General features: G+C 32.9%; 1 protein-coding gene across 1 annotated transcript; it reads left to right on the top strand.

The window, feature by feature from the left end:
* The first annotated feature begins 10,382 nt into the window (after nucleotides 1-10,382).
* On the top strand, nucleotides 10,383-15,416 carry LOC112736427 (uncharacterized). Its single transcript, XM_025785880.3, has 8 exons — nucleotides 10,383-10,582; nucleotides 11,149-12,243; nucleotides 12,587-12,705; nucleotides 13,059-13,988; nucleotides 14,078-14,396; nucleotides 14,544-14,709; nucleotides 14,860-14,962; nucleotides 15,060-15,416. Exons 2-8 carry the CDS (start codon nucleotides 11,404-11,406, stop codon nucleotides 15,175-15,177), a joined length of 2,595 nt encoding a protein of 864 aa, XP_025641665.1. The 5' UTR covers nucleotides 10,383-10,582; nucleotides 11,149-11,403; the 3' UTR covers nucleotides 15,178-15,416.
* The last annotated feature ends 794 nt before the right edge of the window (nucleotides 15,417-16,210 follow it).

Here is a 16,210-nt window from a genome sequence, read left to right as displayed (position 1 = left end):
TAGACCAGTTCAAGATTTGATTTACCATTTTTTCGGTTAAATCAATTTGTCTAGCCTAATTTTGACAAAAATAACATGATTTAATCGATTATATATGTTAAATTTTAATTACTGAAAAACATATTTAAAAAAAGACGTTTTAGGCGTCTTTATTCGAGTGACTCCCTTAAAAAATTATGTGATATTCACTAAATGAGATTTGAACTTCTAATACTTGTTTAAGCAGACGAATAAATTAACAATTCGACTAAGTTAGTTCTAATTAATAAGTGTAATTTTATTTATATATATAAATATATCAAATCAACATCTTGTTTATTTCACATATAGTTTATCACATTATTTCAGTTGAGGTGTGTCTACAAATAAATTATGTTTTTTTTTTGTTGGATGTGCTTTAATAAGAGACTTTATTATGATATGTTATAGATTATTATGTATAACTATTAATTAACTAATAATAAGTGTAAATTTTTTATTTGTCAAAATATCTTTCGGTCTAGTAATTAAATGATTAATCTGTCATGGATCTAAGTTTCATTATTTAAAGAATTATGTAATATTTACCAAATAAAATTCGAACTTCTAATACCTGTTAAGCAGACGAGTGAACTAATGTCTCGATCAGATTGGTTCTAATTAACAAGTGTAATTTTATTTATATAAATACATCAAATCAACGTATTGTTTATTTCACATATAGTTTATCACATTATTTCAGTTTAGGTGTGTCTACAAATAAATTATGTTTTTTTTTTATTTGTTGGATGTGCATCAAGTATGCTTCTCTTTATTTATGTTATGTTTTAATTTGTGGCCATGCGTATTCTGCTCCCTAACAGGAAAAATAAATAAATAAATAAATAAATAAATAAATAAACATCACAATAACCTTTTAATTAGTATATACTGAAAAGGATCGATATTTAAACCTCATATTTTTCAAAAACTAACTATATGGAGATACTATTATAACAAGATATATAGAGGAAAAAAACGTTACTTCCTTATCCACTTTTGTTATGTGTTAGGATCAAAATTGCTTTTAACGTTGTTAATTCAATGCCAAAGGTAAAAGGTCACTTTATTTTTATTTTGTGTGGCTTTAAATTGTTGGTTTTTGTGTGTCACTAATTCATATAAAATTGACACTTTATATATATATGAATTGAGTCTTCTTCTATTTTCAAAATTCATAGTTTACGTATAAATAAAGAATGTGTCACTTTTTAAAGTAACGTATATTGCTGGAATGCTGGATCGGATATCTACTATCTAATAATAATTAAGGGAAAAAAACACTAATTTACTTTTTAATACTAGCTATTTGAGAAAAAAAAAAAAACCAGTGAAAATAATATAAATTTATCTTATTTAGTATTTATTAATTGTCGCTATAATTAATAAATATTAAATAAGACAAATTTTAATTTTTTTTTGTCCTTCTATATAGCATATTATCATTTGGTATTGATATAAACTCTATTTTTAAGAGTTTTAATTTCGACACTGCTTTAAGTGGACTAGTAAATTATCGGTTAAATCAAACCAAGTTGGTTGTTATCCAAACTAACTAATGAAAAAACATGTCTTCCTACCTTAGCTTTTTCTAGACAAACGAATTAGTTCTTTTTATAGATTGATATACATGGTAATGTAGTAAACGTGACAAGACACAAGACATGACCAAAATACCGTGGCTTTAGGGGGATGCATGCAATGTGTTCGGAAATTTGTCACACATGAATTGATGATATTCCAATGTAAAGTTTTGCAAAATGGTGGGGTGGAGACCAAAGGGGTCATTGATCTTATATTTTATGGATTTAAACCATGAATCCATCCAACATTATAGGGTTCTATACTTTTCATTTGTTCTTGCATTGTCCTCCAACTAGGTTGATTGATTTATTATTTGGCTTTAATTTGCATGGTTGGTGTGTTTCAATATAATGTTCGGAACCAATGAGGATAAGTAGATTTAGATAGCCTCCAAATGAATAGTAGACCGATATATATCTTCATTTGCGAGCTGCATTATCTCTCTCTTTAAAAAAAAAAAAAGAAAAGAAAAAAAGATTATTCTATAAGGGTTTAATTGCATTATCTCTAACGTTGTCGGCATTGGCTTAGTTTAAGGTAACTGATAATTTTCTTTCAAGAATAAATATACAAAATTAATTTTTAATTTTTCTATATTTACAATAAATTTGGGTATAACAAAAAGATATCGAGTGTATTGTTTAAGAATTTTTGATGTATGTGTGCTGATAAGTTCCGCATAATTCAAAACTCTTACTCTTCCTCCTCCTCATCTTCTGCTACTTGTTCTTCTTCATCTTCTTATTTCATATTCTCATAATTTTTTTGGAAAAAAAATCAAACAAAGAAAAAAAAAACATAATGTTGCAAAATCAATAGAAAGAGGAGGAGGAAAAAATGCAATAACAACAACAGTGATAAAAAAATGACAATAAAAATGAAACACGCGAAGAAAATGAGGAGAAACGCAAAGAAGAAGGAAGAGGAGGACAAAAAAAAACGACGTAGTTTTATGCACGCGTGATGTAGGTAATTTGTATGACTTGTATGTTAAAAAGACTTGTATGTATAACAGTACTCTTAATTAAAAAAATTAATTTAATATTATATGTATGATATGACATTAATCATTGTAATTCAACTTTCCTTCCCTATCATGGAGACATGTAATGTGGGTCAACTGCAAGAAACACAAAACAGGATTAGAGTGGTTGGTGATGGGGCAGCCAAACTTAAGCCAACCACGATTTAATGTTTGGTAACTAAAGAAAATCAGTCAAAAATAGTTATAATTTGTCTTATTTATTATTTATTAATTATTGTAATATTTAATTAATACTAAATAAAACAAGTTTTAACTATTTTTTTTGTCTACCTAACATTACGCTTAATTTTATTGGGATTGCTTTTTTTAACCCAAGATCGATGAGAAGAAATTTATTTCTTTATTTTCAAAAAAGTCATAAGTTAACGAGGAATCTATATATATTGTATTGTATATGTGTTCATATAAAGCAAACTCATGACTATGCTGAGGTACCCTTAGATACATGTTAATGAGTATCTTATTCATTACAATAAATTATTAGTATAGTGATTAGCAATTAATTTTGATGATCGCTAAAATTTTGGTCACTAAATTTAAACAGCAATTCAAATTGATCGTTCATCATTAGCGACTAAATGTAATTTATCAATCATTTTTTTTTGTCTTAAAAATTTGATATCGATTGCCAAATTAATCGCTATTAATAACCAATTTTTTTAGTCACTAAAATCGATTATTATTCTAGTAATTTTTTTAATGAAATAAAAATATATTTTCTCTAATAGTTTAAACTTGGAGTTTATTGTTAACTTTATACCCAAATCTAACCATGGATTTCACAAATTTTACATAAACAATTAATTTATGAAAATGTTTAGTAACTAAAGAAAATCAGTCAAAAAAGCCATAACTTATCTTATTTAACATTCATTAATTGTCGCAACAATTAATGAATACTAAATAAGACAAGTTCTGACTGTTTTTTTTTTTTTTTGTCTCCCTAGCATTGTACAATAATTATAAAATGCAAGTGTAATGTAGAACAATTTTAAAAATATACTAAAGTACACTCGATTTTAAAACATTAATATTTACAATAATTAATAAGTAGTTATAGGTAGTTATATGAAACAGTCATATGTTAGAGGAATGCACCCTTTTTTGTGTGCTTCATGATAGCTATACTTTATTTCTCAATGATGATTATGCTCTCTTCTTCTTTAATTTTTATTTAATTGTGTTTCTTAACCCTTTCCATTTGAATGATCATCGTTGCACCAACATTTCTATAAGTTAGAGGATGACCAAGGATATTTAATTCACAGGCCCCTAATTAATAAGTACAAAAGACTATGATTAATTTGCCTTACTTTTCAGTTGTGTAAACCGGCTCTTACTTGTTTAATAATATTCTCAATGTGCCTTTTCACTTGAGAATAATATTTAATGTATTATAGTATATTATTAAACAAGTTATTCTCATTCTTATTTACATGTATTCATTACTCCCATTAAACACTTATTTACTAAAATCGAGTTATATATATATATATATATATATTATATATATATATATATATATATATATATATATGGTTACGTTTAGGGCCTAATCAAGTTATCAAACCCTAAAATCGATTTTCTACAAAGAATTTTAAAACTTATGAATACAGAAAATATATATTATAATTTTTTTATTATGGTCCAGTATATTATATATCGGAATTGGACAAATATTGTTCAATACAACAACAACAACAAAATCTTGTCCCACTAAGTGGGGTCGGCTACATGAATCAAACGATGTTATTGTGCTCTGTCATGTATCATGTCTACAGAGAGACCGTTTACATGTAGATCTCGTTTGACCACCTCATGGATGGTCTTCTTAGGTCTTTCTCTGCCTTTCGCCATTTGTCCATCTTCCATCTCATCCATCCTCCTGACTGGATGTTCTATCAGTCTTCTTCTCACATGTCCAAATCACCTGAGACGCGATTCAACCATCTTTTCCACAATGGGTGTTACTTCAACTCTCTCCCTTATATCTTCATTCTTTATTTTATCCAATCGCGTATGACCACTCATCCATCTCAACATCTTCATCTCTGCCACACTCATCTTATGTTCGTGCTCCCCTTTAGCCGCCCAGCACTCCGTACCATACAGCATAGCCGGTCTTATAGCGGTGCGATAGAATTTACCTTTAAGTTTTAAAGGCACTTTTTTGTCGCATATAAAACCATATGCACTCCGCCATTTTGACCAACCTGCTTGGATCCTATGATTTACATCATGTTCAATCTCTCCATTATCCTGTATGATGCACCCAAGATACTTAAAACTTTTAACTTTTCGTAGGATGTTTTCTCCAATTTTCACCTCTATATTGGGGTTTTCCCTTCTCAGACTGAACTTACACTCCATATATTCCGTCTTGCTATGGCTTATGCGCAGACCATACACTTCTAGAGCTTCTCTCTATAACTCCAACTTCTTATTTAGGTCTTCTCTTGACTCTCTCATAAGGACGATCATCGGCAAAAAGCATGCACCATGGCACAGGCTCTTGGATGTGCTCTGTGAGTACTTCCAAGACTAATGTGAAAATGTATGGACTTAAGGATGATCCCTGGTGTAATCCTATACCAATAGGAAATTCCTCTGTCATACCACCTTGAATCTTTACACTAGTTGTGGCCCCATCATACATGTCTTTAATTGCCCGAATATATGCAATCCTTACTCTCCTCTTTTCTAAAACCTTCCATAAGACCTCCCTTGGTACCCTATCATACGCTTTTTCCAAATCAATAAACACCATATGTAAATCCTTTTATTACTACGATACCTCTCCATCATCCTTTTTAATAGGTATATCGCTTCAGTGGTAGATCTGCCTGGCATAAATCCAAATTGGTTCTCTGTTACTTGTGTCTTTTTTCTCAACCTCCGTTCTATCACCCTTTCTCATAACTTCATAGTATGATTCATAAGCTTAATCCCTCTATAGTTTTCGCAACTTTGTATATCCCCTTATTCTTGTAGATATGTACCAAGGTGCTCTTTCTCCACTCATCAGGCATCTTCTTTGACCTTAAAATCTCATTAAAAAGCTTGGTTAACCAGTTGATGCCTTTTTCTCCAAGACCCTTCCAAACCTCAATTGGGATATTATCAGGTCCTACTGCCCTACCATTTTTCATCTATTTTAGAGCCTCTTTTACCTCGAAGTCTCGAATCCTTCGATAGTAGTCAAAGTTTTGGTCTTCTTCCCTTGTGCATAATCGACCAAGGCTCGGAAGAGTCTTCTGTCCCTCGTTAAATAACTCGTAGAAGTAGTTCTTCCACCTTTCATTAATCTTCTCCTCTTGAGCCAACACCTCTCCATCATTATTCTTTATGCACTTAACCTGATCCAAATCTCTCGTTCTTCTTTCCCGGCTCTTTGCGATTCTATATATACATTTTTTTCCTTCTTTCGTGTCCAAAGACTGGTAGAGACCCTCATATGCTCTTGTTCTTGTTTTACTTACAACCACTTTTGTCTCTTTCTTAGCCGCTTTATATTTTTCCCAGTTATCTGCATTGCGGCATAAAGACCACTCTTTAAAGCATTCCCTTTTTATCTTTATCTTTTCTTGTATACTCGCATTCCACCACTAGGACTCATTGTCTCTTGGTCCTATTCCTTTAGATTCACCAAAACTTTCTTTTGTTGTTCTTCTAATAACTTCTGCCATCTCCCTCCACATCTCTTCCGCGCTTCCATTCCCATCCCACTTTGCCTCTTCTCCTACCCGTCTTAGGAAGCTTCTTTGTTCCTCACCTTTCATCCGCCATCACCTCTCCTTGGGTTCTTCGTATGATGTCTTTTCCTCAACTTTTACTCAACGCGAAAATCCATGACGAACACCCTATGTTGTGTTGTCAAACTCTCTTCCGGGATAATTTTACAGTTAATGCAAAAATTCCGGTCGACTCTCCTCAACAAGAAGAAGTCGATTTGAGAGCTTGTCATGCCACTCTTATAGGTTATAAGATGTTCGTATCTCTTTTTAAAACATGTATTTGCGATGAGAAGATCAAAAGTTAAGGAAAAGTCCAAAATAGTTTTACCATCGGCATTGATTACCCCGAAACCATGGCCTCCGTGAATACTCCCATATCCAGTCACTTCTCTCCCAACATGGCCATTTAAATCTCCTCCTAAGAAAATTTTATCTCCCAAAGGTATGCCTTGAACCAAACTCTCTAGATCCTCCCAAAACCTTATCTTGTGTTGTTCGTCCGAACCTACTTGCGGTGCATATGCGCTAATCACATGGAAAGCACCTCCCTCCACCACAAGTTTGATAGAGATGATCCGATCTCCCACCCTCTTGACATCCACTACGTCCTTCTTCCACTGCTTATCCACAATTATTCCAACCCCATTCTTATTCTTCACCTTTCCTATATACCAAAGTTTGAAACCAGAAGTATCCAACTCCCTAGCCTTTGCACCAACCCATTTTGTTTCTTGTAGGCACATAATGTTAATCTTCCTCCTTGTCATGGTGTCCACCACCTCCATGGACTTTCCTGTTAGAGTGCCTATGTTCCATGTCCCAAATCTCAATTTTCTGTCGCTTCGACCTTTACCTTTTACTTTGTGAACTAGCTTATTTACCCTCGTCCGTTTACGAAAACGCGAGAATCCTTACTCATTTAACACTATATATATTTATTAAAAAAATATATATATAAATTAATACAGATTCTATTTATATTTTTTAGAAATATATCTTATAATATTGTAACATTTTTGTGTAAATCTAAAAATTAAAAAGACTCAAATCTATCATCGTTTTTATCTGTTATTTTAATTTTTTTTATCAAAAAAATATTTCATTAACGTTATGAAATTAAATGAACGGTCCACTAGAAATTATACACATATGGTAAATTTAAAAAAAATCCAACAATGACTATAATGTAATTGAATTATATTGATTGAGTAAGTAGTCAAAAAAAAAAAAAATTGAGTAAGTAACTTTTCTAATTCATCCGTAAAAGTTTCCTTCTTCTCTCTCGCAAAAAACACCATGCCCGGTTCATCTAGATTATTGTAATCAAAATTTATATTCATTGTCAAGTTATAATTCGACATATAGATTATAGTTTATTCTTCTTTATAGTTAAATTTAATATATTTCTACACTTTGAAGTATCATTCGGCTCTTTTTTATGGATGAAACCTTATTTTCGTTTTAATAAGTGTTAATCAATAATTATTACACCTTGTTTGTGAAGATCTTAAATTCAACGTCAATCCAAACTAAGAGCTCTCAAACAGCGTAGTGTTAAGTTTTGGATTTCAAAACATTTTCTTACGCTCTTGTTTTTAATAAGGGCAGCAATTAACAGCTTTTATTTGTTCTAATTAATACACACCTAATGAAGACTTCGGATTTCTTCATTTTTTAGGGGGTGATCTTACAGCATTTGAAATTCAAATCTATGTTGAACTAACTTTACTCTTTTTTCCTTTTTTTTTGTTTTTGTTTTTGGAGAAGATACCTTATTATTTGTTCAGTAATAATAGTACTTTTGTAGTTTTATGGTTTCATTTTAATTTTTCTTTATTTTTTTTACCTGTATTTAGAAATGGCAACACCACCCAAATCTGTAGATACCCACTCCGTCCCTCTATCCATTCGAGAGCGGGTTTTGAGCGGGGCGGATTTTTAGGCGGGACAGAGCAAGGTCGGATTTAGGTAATACCCGCTTATATCCGTCTCAGTATATATATAATATATATCATTTTAATATATAATATATATAAAATAATTAGTAAATGATTATTAATATTGTATCATATTTAAATTTTTACTTTAATTTATGTTATGTATGTGATGATGGTTATATAAATTTTGAAATTTAATTTTATTTATTAGATTTTAATAATTATAGGGGCGGGTAGGAATAGAGCGGGTATCCGCAGGGACAGGTTAGGACTCAACATTTTACTATCCACAAGTAAAAACGAAGCGGATTCTATACGAGTTGTTGTACGATAGTCGACAGAACAGAATCGAATAGAGCAAAAATCCACTCCTACCTCTGTTGTCACTCCTACCTGGTTTTCAATCTTTAGGTAGTATACTGCTATTTTTAAGTAGATTACACCCATTTATCTAAAAGTAGTTGATATACATACATATATATATATATATATATATATATATATATATATATATATATATATATATATATATATGCACTTTTTAACAATTTTATGAAGTTAGTTAATTTCTTTCATTCTTTTAATTAAGAATGTTCACCAATAACGACCCAACGAGTAAGATAAGGGTAATATACATGCAAAAGATTTTAACATCCAAATTGGTTATTATTTAAAAGGTATAAAAATTAAAAAAAAAATAACGAATCTTAAATTAGATATTTTACCTTGCATTTTATTGAATTTGGTGAGATTTGTTACCGTTATTATCCAAATAATTAGTATTTTGACACCTAACTGTATCCTAAGAAAAGAATCTGTTTGGGAAAATTCTAGGCCCAACAATTTTAATAATTTTGATAATTATTTAGTCAGTATAAATATTAAATTATTTTTAATGAATATAAAATTTATTAATTTAGATGATATTATTAACCTTAATACTTTTCTTCGATGACCTTAAATTTTATTGAAATACCGGTTTTTTACACGGTTTTGGTATAAAATCTATTGAATTTAATTTCTATAGTAACTTCATATGATTAATTAATATAAAGTTGAAGAAACTAATTTATCTACGAGAATCTAGAATTTTTCTTATCCATGTATGGATCCAGATATATTTTTATTATATTGGCGTATTTTAATAAGATAGAAGTTCTTTTGAGGAAATAGATATAAAATAAAATTCATGTTTTATTTATAAAATTATTAGTTAAAAATTAGTTATTAAATTAATATTATATAATTATGTATAAATATATATTATTTAATTTATTGGGTTATGCTAGATAATCAATAATTTTCTTGAATAACATGAATAATAAGTTTTAAAATCGACCAAATTCAAGTAAAATACTGCACTTCAAATTATTCATCTAAATTTTAATATTAGAATAACTATCTACACACTTAATAAATTAAACATCCAAACACCTAATAAACATCCAATATATCAATTATTCACATTGTTTAATATTTTTATTGCCTATCTATATTTTTTTTAATTTATTTTATATAGAGTTACATTTTTTCTTAGTCCGTTAGGCAGCGTTTGGTGGAGAGACAGAGACAGAAATACTGAGACTGAGAGACAGAGACTAAGAGACAGGGATTAAAATAAATCTCAGTATTCTGTTTGGTGCAAAATGAGAGACAGGAATTGAAACAAGAATAAAACTCTAATTTAATTTGCACAAAGAGTAAAATTGGAATTAATTAATTGAAATGAAAGTATTTTAGGTATAAAATGTTATTAAAGTTTCAGTCTCCATCTCTAAATATTTCAGTCCCCTGTGTCCCTACTTTTTGGAGGTACTGAAATACTGAAATTTTAGAGACAGAGACAGAAATTTTAGTACCAGTCTCTGAACTAACAAACACGATACTGAGTCTCAGTCTCTCAGTCTCTGTCTCAGTACCTCAAAACAAACGCTACCTTAGTGTTACGGCATTTTCTATGCCAATGACAATAAGGCGTGGGCACTCCAATTGACGTGTCAAGATCTCTTTATTATATTATATTTTTTATTTTTATTTATTTATATATTTTTATATTTATAAATCGCCGCTCTTCCCTCTTTTTCTTCTTATCTCTCTCTCACTCTGCTTCCAATTTTTTTTTCCTTTCTTTCTTTCTCGTTTTTGTTGTCATTATTCTCATTCTCTCTCTATCTCTCTGCGTCAGAGAAGATTTCCTTCCATCTTTCTATCGTAGTTAGGGTTTCGTTCCCTTTACTTCCAAATCAAAAACCACACCTTCGCAGGTACGTTCATATTCACACTCGCGCTTCAACGTTACTTCAATTCAATACGCATTTTAATATTGCTTTGCTTCCTTTTTTTTTCTTTTTGTCCCCGCTTCAGTTACTGATTCCTCTGGATTCTGATTTGTTTCTCTCTGATATTTGAGCAATTTACAATGTGGATTTGAATTTACTTTTTCCTTTTTTTTTGTTTTTTAAATTTGTCCTATCTGTGGTTGCGTGTGGTTCATGATTATGGGTGAAACAGTGAGAAATGGACTTTCGAATTTAATTTTCTGGATTTATAATGAAGAATTCCAGCTCGTTGAGGTTGATGATCTGAATGGCTTGTTTTTGCCAAGACTTGAGGATATACTCGAATCTAAGGTTCATGAAACTGGGAATTTTGTTAACTTTCAGTCATGGCAGTTTTAGCTTAGCTTTTTATGTGCGTGGTATAGAAACCGTGGTGCCTTGTTGTTTGTGGTTTTCGTATTCAAATCATCCAATTTATGTTCTAAGTTTAAGTTAACATGTTTTATAAGTTGATATGGTTTGTTAATCTATTTGTACTTTCTTTGGTTCAGGCTGAATTATAGCTCGAGGTAATTAATTCAATTGGGAAGTTCCAAGTTTGTAATTCCTTTCCTTGATGGGGCTAGTAGTGATGATGATGGTGTCGAGGAAAGTAATACCATTGGCATATAGGATGGAGGTTAAATCCATGAGAGTATAAGAAAGATTTGTCTCTCAATGCTTTGGCTGCCATTTTTCTAAATTCTGGTGCATTTAAATCAGATGGGTTGAAGATATCTGAGTGCTTGCTAGTAAAGTAGCTTAGGATGGCTATTGCTGGTCTGCACAATGTATCTGTACTCGAGTCTTCTTTCCTGAGGGATTCCCATTCCCAGTCATCCAGCAGGCGGGGAGATGGAAGGAGGGGAGGAACTCGGTCATCCGCACTCTTGCAAATGTGGCAAGAGCTTGAAGATGAACATGCAGTGAATCAGGTTCAAGGAAGGCCTGGTGAAGTACTACTTGAACAAAGGAGTGATGGGTTGATTTCTGACCTCTCACAGGCAGATTCTCCAGGTAGCCATGAGAGAGGACAGGATCGAATGCTAGACGACGCAGTTTTGGGCGACACTGAATCTGAAACATGGTCACAGTCACAAAGTCAGAATGAATCCCATTACGATCATGAGGATTTAAACAACTCCAGCTGTGAAAACTCCTCTGATTTGGGAGAAGTTGAAAGGGAAAGAGTGAGGCAAATTTTTAGGGAATGGATGAGCAGTGGTGCTGGGGATCATGGATCAAACATTTCCCGGAGAAATAACAGTTCAAGGGGAGAATGGCTTGGTGAAACTGAGCAGGAAAGGGTGAGAATAATAAGGGAGTGGGTACAAATGAGTAGCCAGCACAGAGGTGTTTCTTCTGGGGAAACCAGGGAAGAGCAATCTGCTGAAATTGGTACACAAATTGAACGTGTTCGTGACGGCTTTGTTGTTAACCAGGGTGAGGGCCAGACTGAACATTTTCGTAGGGGCATCCGTAAATTATGCGGACGACAGGTTATGCTTGATATGCTGAAGAAGGCTGAGATGCAAAGGCAAAGAGAAATTCAAGAGTTGTTGAACCATCGGGCAGTATCTCATTTCCCTCATCGTAATCGCATTCAGGTTTGTTCTGCTCTGCAGATATTTTATTATCAATTGTATTTCTTCACTTTTCTGTACAATATGGTTGTTAACTATGAAAATTGGACTTTGAGCTTTGTTAATTTGAATTGGGTAAAATATTTGCATCACTTGAGATGGAAGTACTCGTAGGTGAGAATAGAATCAGAAAGTTCTTATTCAGAAGCAATATCAAATATAAAATAATTTGGAAAATCTAGGAAATGATTAAAAGCAGAAATACTATAAATGCTTCCAGGAAATATAATTCAAAATTTAAGATTTAGTATAAATTGGAGGTTTGTACTCAAATTGATGAATGCTTCAAATTTCAAAATGTTTTCAGGCATTGCTTAGAGGCTGGTTCTTGAGAAATGATAGATCTGTTGATAATAACAGGTCCACTTCTGTTGCTGAAAGTGAACTAGGTTTATTGAGGCAAAGACAAACTGTATCAGAACTAAGGTATTAATTTCTTTATGAACGAATTTTATGAGAACTTTTACATATCTATTTCTCTCTGAAGCCTTTCAGCTCTCTGTCCCCTCTTCTTTCTTGAATAATAATAACTTTAGTATAATCACTTTTTTCATACTTTGACCTTGCTTACATTTTGAAAAATAATCTTCTCCAGCCCCATTTCCCATTAGTCCTGTAGAATGGTAATTGTTCTTGTGTTGTTATACCAGTTAAGTTAATGCTACTGATCCTTGTTCTCATCATATTGGAGCATGTGCTGATATTTACCACCCTTTATTCATTTTAGTGGTTTCATGTATATTTTTATACCAACGACATTTAATTTGTCTTCTGAACAGGGAAGGATTCTTCTCCAGAAAGGATAAAACTGGTTGCAGTCAAGCAACTGGCAACGTATCTGATATGTCACCTAACAGTGATATTGAATTTAATACGATTGAACAAATCGGTGCTAGCAATTCACATGTGGTCCCCACTCTGAATTCTGAACGGTCTGAATCTAATACCAGAAGAAATGATGGACTTGAGATGTTGGGGGGCCAGAATTGTTTGCAGGAAACAATGTCTGACAATCCAGATCAACAAGATACTACTGGTCATGTAGAAGGAGCTCAGTTACAGAATTTGCAATTTGAACCAGTAAATCAGCTATCATCCAGTGTGGCCGTTGAAAGAAGAGATAGCACTGGGCAAAATGTTGATGTGAACCATGTGATGCCAGTTGAGGATACTGCTAGTGATCATGTGCAGCAAAGTTTGCAAACTGAAAATCCATTTCAGAGTGCTATGCAGGAATTCACTGAGGCATACAATGATCAACTTCGATCGGGTGATATAAGTAATGGTGTAAATGACTCATCAAACCCCAACCACCCCATGGAGGAAAATATTGTTGATATGAATCGGAATGAACCCGCTGCTCTGGTAGGAGAACAGCTGGAAGAAGATATTGAAAATGAAGGAAGTGTCTGGAATCAGAGTAACCGTGAATGGAGAAATAGCACGGAGGAAGGTGTAGATGATAATCAAGTGAGCAGTACATCAATGCAGTGGCCTGAAAATGAATTTGGAGATGAGGATGGAGAAAACTCTCGGCTGCAAGAAGGTCCTGAAGTCTGGCAAGAGGATGGTGGCTTCCAAGAGGCTGTAGAAAATTGGTTGGGGGCTCCTTCTGATCTTGAAAGTGCTCCAGTCGGTAGGATTCATGGATTTTACTTTCCAGACGACGACAATGTATATAGTGTTGAACTCAGGGAACTGCTTAATAGGTATGTAAATATGAGTGGAGAGTTTTTGCATTTATCCTTTTCATACTTGAAAATGTAATTTAAAATCAATATTTCTGTTTATTCCACAGGAGAAGTGTCTCCAACCTCCTCCGTAGCAGTTTCCGCGATAGTCTTGACCAGTTGATACAATCATATGTTGCAAGGCAAGGCCATAATCAGATGGAGTGGGAGCTACAAGAAACAACCCCGTCTTCTGCCTCTGTGGAACAGGACCTTGAACAGCAGAGTAGGGATCAGATTGTTGGTCAGGAGGGTACTGTTAATAGTCCACATGACCTACCTTCTTTACCTATTCCTCCTCCTTTGCCTCTTTGGGACCGGCACCCTCGCCGTGACAGCTGGTCACAGTCGCAGAGTGACATGAATAATCAGCATCTAGGAGGAATTGTACGTTTTTTTTTTGTTTCACATCTTTAATAAAGTTAAAGGTGTCTCTGGCACACTGGCACTGGCATGATAATTGATTTTTTATTAGTTTGTGTTAAAAATTTATTTGTATTTATTATTTGAATATTTTTTTCATTATTTTGGCAGGATTGGGAGGTTGTCAATGACTTGAGAATTGACATGTCTAGACTGCAGCAAAGGATGAACAATATGCAAAGAATGCTGGAGGCTTGTATGGATATGCAGCTGGAGTTGCAGCGTTCAATAAGGCAAGAAGTTTCTGCTGCCCTAAATCGTTCGACTGGTTCATCAGGTCTGTATTATTATTTTGCACCTCGAGGTTTCTTTTCCAGTGCCACTAATCTTTGGCCTTCTTTTAAACTTTATTTTTATATTTTACGTGATTGTGTTACTTATCTGTCATCAATTATCCACTAACGTGACCAACTTAATCTTATTTCAGGAACAAATGAGTTCGAGTCATCAGATGAATCCAAATGGGAATGTGTGAGGAAAGGGCTTTGCTGTATATGCTGTGAAAGCAATATTGATTCTTTGTTGTACAGGTACCATTCATTATCCCATGGTTGCATCTTTGCCAGTTTGCGCATGACTATAATATAGTCTCTTACAAATTACAATACCGTTGTGCATTGGTTGCAGATGTGGGCACTTGTGTACATGTTCTAAATGTGCCAATGAGTTGCTTCAAAGTAAAAGGAAGTGCCCGATGTGTCAAGCCCCCGTGGTGGAGGTTATACGTGCTTATTCTATACTATAGATTGACATAAATAAAGACCACACTCTTAACAAAATACAGGTTTCTAACAAGTTTTATCTCCTGGAAGTTTTCCAGTTACTCTATTTTTTATTTTTTAGTTTTTTCCTTCTGGTTTAATACCATGTTACTGTATTTAATTTATGTTGAGTGCACCAATGGAACACATGATGGCAAATTTTTGGTGGCCATGATTCTGATATCATTATAAATATAAATAAAAATTATGTTTTGTTTCTGAATTTTCGATTTTCTCCTTTTAATTGATATACTGGATAGAAGATTCTGTCCCTTTGTGTTTTGTGTGATTATAGTGTTCTGATATGTCATGATTCATGTCTGGGTTGTAAACTATACAATATTAAATCATAATTAGCTTGCCTCTGAATTACGTTGCTATGAACCTCTCCAATGTTGATTTGTTGGAAACCAGCATTTCCTGTTTTTTTTAGGTTATGCAGGTTAAAACATATTCAAGTGTTCCCTGATTGATGATAGAGTAGAAGTTGCTTTACAAAATGACAGCGTGTCACAACGGGAAAGATTTTGTTGGATCAGATATCATACATCGCGAAATGTTGTTCAGATCTTTTTAAAATTTTTTATTTGTTCTTTTTTACTTTTGCTAGGTTGGTAGTTTGGTGAGATACCAAATATTGACATCGCTTTTAAGTTTTAACAATTTTATTAGCCACGGTAACTAACTAATTGCGAGTATCATTTTCAGTTGGGTGTAGGTTTGTGAGTTTGACCCAATAACATCCAATATACACGATTTTGGGTATAAGATAAGATCACAGAAACCTAAATAATTAGGCAATTAGTAGGCCCAACATTGTCTTACGTAATGAATGGAACTCGTTCGTTGTATCGAGCAACCACAACCACACAACCAGGAAGGAATATAAAGAAAAAACTTATATATTGAGTTGATGTAGATTGCGTAGTCCAGAAAACTGAGTAATTTGATATTGTAAAGTGGGTTTAGGTTAGAAGTTAATTGGCACAAATCGAGATTTATTGTGCTTGGCAAATA

This window comes from Arachis hypogaea, chromosome 13 (assembly GCF_003086295.3).
Source record: "Arachis hypogaea cultivar Tifrunner chromosome 13, arahy.Tifrunner.gnm2.J5K5, whole genome shotgun sequence".
Taxonomy (NCBI): domain Eukaryota; kingdom Viridiplantae; phylum Streptophyta; class Magnoliopsida; order Fabales; family Fabaceae; genus Arachis; species Arachis hypogaea.
This window is presented reverse-complemented; position numbering and strand designations above follow the sequence as displayed.

Excerpts from the sequence above, each read along its gene's own strand:
- LOC112736427 (XM_025785880.3), top strand. The coding sequence starts at position 11,404 with ATGGCTATTGCTGGTCTGCACAATGTATCTGTACTCGAGTCTTCTTTC. Across the intron at positions 13,989-14,077 it reads CTCAGGGAACTGCTTAATAG|GAGAAGTGTCTCCAACCTCC; the intron begins GTATGTAAATAT and ends TTTATTCCACAG. Across the intron at positions 14,710-14,859 it reads TCGTTCGACTGGTTCATCAG|GAACAAATGAGTTCGAGTCA; the intron begins GTCTGTATTATT and ends ATCTTATTTCAG.